The following is a 4,261-nucleotide window of genomic DNA, read 5'->3' on the forward strand; positions in this document are numbered from 1 at the left end:
AAGTCAGATATCCAAATCCCATATCGGCGTAGCCCTCGAAGCTCTGGTATCAAAACTCGGAACCCTCTTGTTATTACAGTAACACTGTTAGGAAATGGCAGTGGGAAGTAAAGGGTTAAGCCCCCCCCCTCCTTCTGTAAATACTAGTGATTGGCAACGACCTGATTTTCGTTGTCAATCACTAGTATTGACCCTCTTTGTTTTAGATGAAAATTGGAAATGCTTATTCCTGGATTTAACTACTTCTTAGCAGTCGAGCTAACAGTCAATCAGGCTAGTATTAGTCGCCTTTCTTTTCTTTTTTTTGGTTACAGTAATAATGAGGCTGATCATTTTGTATGACGTCACTGACCATGCTGAATATGATTTTTGTTATTCAAAGATTCTAGTTTGACTAATTGTTGTTGTTGTTTTTTTTTGTGCTACTTTCAGATCCAGAAGATTTTTTTTTTCATGTCTCTGCTCTGAAATCCAAAAGAGAGATGTCTGTTGACGAGGAATCTGTAAAAACCGGCAGCCTCCAGGCTGCCTCGACGTCAGCTCTGGAGCGTTCAGAATGTGCTGGAGGCTTCAGCAGTGTAGCAATGATGGTGGAGGACACCGTTGCTACCCCTGGTTTTGTAGCTTCTTGTCACGTCCCGGGAACGGCAGCTTCGCTGAAACGAACCGGTACGGCTGACGCGCTTCCACTCTCGACCAATTCTGGACGGACCTCCAGAGGAAATGAGAATAACAGCCGCAGGAACAGCTTTCATTATTCCAAACAGCAGCAACAAACGAAACTTTCAAAGCGCCGCAACACGGCAAACTCGAGCTTCAAGCATCCATCGTCCGGCAAGAGGAGACGAAGAGCAAATTCTGAGAGCGACTCTGTTTTGCCGACCAACTTCCTCATGGGGGGAAACATTTTTGACCCGCTTAATCTCAACAGCCTGCTGGATGAGGATGTCAACAGGGCGCTGAACGCGGAGACTCCCAAATCCTCCCCGCTGCCAGCGAAGAGTCGCGATCCAGTGGAGATCCTCATCCCCAGGGACATCACGGATCCGTTGAACCTCAAGAGCGGAATGGCAGACGGCAACATTTTGGCGTACCCCTACAAAACCGGTGGCAGGAAGAGGCACCGCAATAGACACCACGGAGGAGGGGGAGGAGGAGGTGGAGGAGGTGGGGGTGGGATTTCAGCCGCACAGATCAGCCTCACAGAATCAGGAAAAAATGATGTTAAAATGGGCGCTTCCACGTCGCTTCCAGGTGCGTCGGCCTCATGCTCCGAGCTCGATGCCTCCAAAGAGTCCGGCAGATTCTCCAGTGTCGCCGGGGATTCCCGCGGGCTCTCTGTTGACAACTCGGCCAGCTACAAGGAGGAGACGGCGTCCGTATCTATGGAGGATTCCACCCCCGCGGTATCGGCGGGGCCAAGCCAGCACGCCGGCAGACGCAAGCGCAGGCGCAATTCTGGCAAAATCGAGCCCCCCGTGAGCCATTCTACGCCAGTCGGAAAGTTGGGGCCTGGAGGCGGGAGCTGTGGTGCGAGGGTTTCGAAAAATTCCCAGTCCTTCCACACACCGAGGAGCGGGTCCAAAACCGGGCCGTCGGGTCGCCAGCGTCGCAGTCAGGCAAAGGAACGGCAGAAGAAGTTCCAGTACGGGAACTACAACAAGTACTACGGCTACCGCAACCCGAGCAACAGCGAAGACTCCCGGCTGCGTCTGCTTCGCCCCGAATGGTTTGAAGGTAAAGACGTTCTGGATCTGGGATGCAACTCGGGCCACCTGACGCTCTACATCGCCAAAATGCTCAGGCCCGCCCGCATATTGGGCCTGGATATCGACGGCGGTCTGGTGCACGCAGCCCGTAAGAACATCAGGCATTACCTGTCTGAATTGCAGACCCAAGAGGCCAGGCGTGCGACGCAGGGCACCAATCGGGAGGCGAGGAATGGAAACGAGCGCCGCGCGGTTACAGATGAGAAGCACAACGAAGCCGAGGGCGGGGACGAACGCGGGAAACTGGTGGACGGAGGGAGCGGGCCAGCGAAGGGTGAAAGTGACCACGGCTCCTCTCGCACGCTCGAGTCAGGGACGCAGAGGCGGGACAAAAGCAGTGAGGAAATGGGGCAGGGAGGTTGTGATTTGCCCCCTGCCGAGCACTCGGTCAGCTGCTCTTTTCCTGTGTCCCTGCGCATCTCCAGGGGGCCCATCGCTGCTCCTCCACTCACAGAAACGCCCGCCGCACGGCCCGGGGAGTTCCCCTCCAATGTGTCCTTCATCAGGGTAAGAGATGCTGATAATCACAGTCACGTACAGATTATACTTGTCAAGACATGTTTCCTGTGGGGTGAAGAAAAGCCGATAGATCCGGGTCTCCAGAGCATATTAGCATATTTCTCTTTTTCATATTATTTCATGTAATTTTCAAAAGATATTTGACTGAAGTTGTGACTTTTGCTTTTCAGGAGCTTTTATTGTTTGTATTGACCTGTGAGAGATTTGGCTCTGATGAGGCCTTCTGCAAGTCATCTCCAAAACCAGCGTTTCTTCATAATAAAAAAAAAAAGAGCATGTTAGGAAATAAGAATCATGTTGAATCATGTCAGCGCCAGTTTTATCCTGTCTCTAAAGTTGAGTTTATCTTAACATAGTCTGTGAAAACGGGGGGAATCCCCACCAGTTTGTCCACCCCAGTAGGTGATGAAATCAGAGGGTCTGAAAAATGGCTGCAGCAAAGAGCGGCTTCTCTCTTCTCTCTTCTCTCTTCTCTCTTCCCTAGTTGATGGTTCTACCATCATTACAGCAGCTTTTAACGGCGTCTCCTATCGACTTCCACTGGCCTTGTGTCGTACAAGCTTTGTGTCGGCAGCGACGTGACTTTGTTACGGTCCCTAAATCAAAGCGTTTCTGAATTCAATTGACAACTTCCTCCGCTCTGAGAATTGGAAATGGTGGTTGTTGATTTCAGCTGGGCAACAGGGTGTCCTCGGTCTGCACGAGACGAGATGGATTTGAGAGGGGAAAGGACTCCTTTATATGAAATTCACACGAGAGCTCCAAATGGATTCGGTGACCAGCAGGACGATCTTGACCCTTTGTAACCTTTGCGTGTGTGAAATCTGTGCTTTTCCCATTATGGCATTTCACAATGGGAGCAAAACGAGCAGGGCCCATTAAGTTGATTATCACTGCTCCCGCTTTGTTCTTCCTCATTCTGCAGCAACCCAGGCCCGACCGTCACTGTTAACACTGGCAGTTACGTTACGCACCTATGAATTGTAACCTGAGGTGCGCTCTGCACTCTGCATTCTGCACAGGCTGTTCATGGTAATGCTTGCAATCAGTCAGAGGGTGTACATTTTGTAGCGTGCCTGCAATCAAATGCTGCAACTCTGCGTCACTATCAAAAGCTTACCATGTGCAGGCAAGTCCATAAAGAATCAAAGAAGGAAAGCAAGAGCAGCACAAGCACTTCTCTTATCTCTTTTCTACCCCCCCCCCCCCCCCCCCCTCCTCCTCCTCCTCCTCTTCTTCTGATCTTTAGGCGAATTATGTTTTGGAGAGCGACAATCTCCTTTTGACTCAGCGGCCAGAGTACGATGTGATCTTGTGCTTGAGCGTCACCAAATGGATTCACCTGAACTGGGGAGACAACGGCCTCAAGCGGCTCTTCAAGAGAGTCTACAGACACCTCCGTCCCGGGGGCCTGTTCGTCCTGGAGCCGCAGCCCTGGGAGTCCTACGTGAGGAGGAAGAAGCTCACGGTGAGAAACGTCTATTCCTGTTCATCCATTTGATTTATGCCAGCCAGTGACGTCTCATCCAGGTTGGATTGACTTGATTGTGTACTTTAACAGGAAAATATCAGGCGAAATTATCACAGCATCCGCCTCAAACCTGACCAGTTTTCATCTTACCTTACAACGGAAGTGGGCTTCACTAGTTTTGAGCTCCTTGGAGCCCCCAGGTGTTCAGTTAAAGGTAATTCACTTATTCGCCAGGGCAAATTCCTGCACAATATGACGCCTCTGCTCGACTCGGTGTCCTCCTTAACTTCTGTTCTCGCCGCGACAGGTTTTCAGAGGCCAATCTACTTGTTTTACAAATAAGCCGCTCCTGCCTCGGAAGAACTCTGAATAGGAGTAGCCTGAACCGCCGCCACGTCTGCAAGCCAGCCAGCCGCCCTCCACTGCGAGACGAATCCTCCAAATACCCGGTACTTGGAAGCTTCTCAGCAATGCTCAAGATAAAATCCAGAAAGGAGAACCG

At 51.1% G+C, this 4,261-nt stretch overlaps 1 protein-coding gene across 1 annotated transcript; it reads left to right on the forward strand.

The window, feature by feature from the left end:
• Positions 1-482: 482 nt before the first annotated feature.
• LOC137900443 (7SK snRNA methylphosphate capping enzyme-like) lies at positions 483-4,261 on the forward strand. Its single transcript, XM_068744526.1, has 4 exons — positions 483-2,276; positions 3,538-3,756; positions 3,850-3,973; positions 4,067-4,261. The coding sequence occupies exons 1-4, from the start codon at positions 483-485 to the stop codon at positions 4,099-4,101; spliced, it is 2,172 nt and encodes a 723-aa protein (XP_068600627.1). The 3' UTR covers positions 4,102-4,261.

The sequence above is a fragment of the Brachionichthys hirsutus genome, chromosome 10, assembly GCF_040956055.1.
Source record: "Brachionichthys hirsutus isolate HB-005 chromosome 10, CSIRO-AGI_Bhir_v1, whole genome shotgun sequence".
Taxonomy (NCBI): Eukaryota; Metazoa; Chordata; class Actinopteri; order Lophiiformes; family Brachionichthyidae; genus Brachionichthys; species Brachionichthys hirsutus.

Bases quoted from the DNA above. Each gene is read 5' to 3' on its own strand.
- LOC137900443 (XM_068744526.1), top strand. From the start codon at position 483: ATGTCTGTTGACGAGGAATCTGTAAAAACCGGCAGCCTCCAGGCTGCC. The intron at 2,277-3,537 runs GTAAGAGATGCT...TCTGATCTTTAG, and splicing joins CCAATGTGTCCTTCATCAGG to GCGAATTATGTTTTGGAGAG. The intron at 3,974-4,066 runs GTAATTCACTTA...TCGCCGCGACAG, and splicing joins CCCCAGGTGTTCAGTTAAAG to GTTTTCAGAGGCCAATCTAC.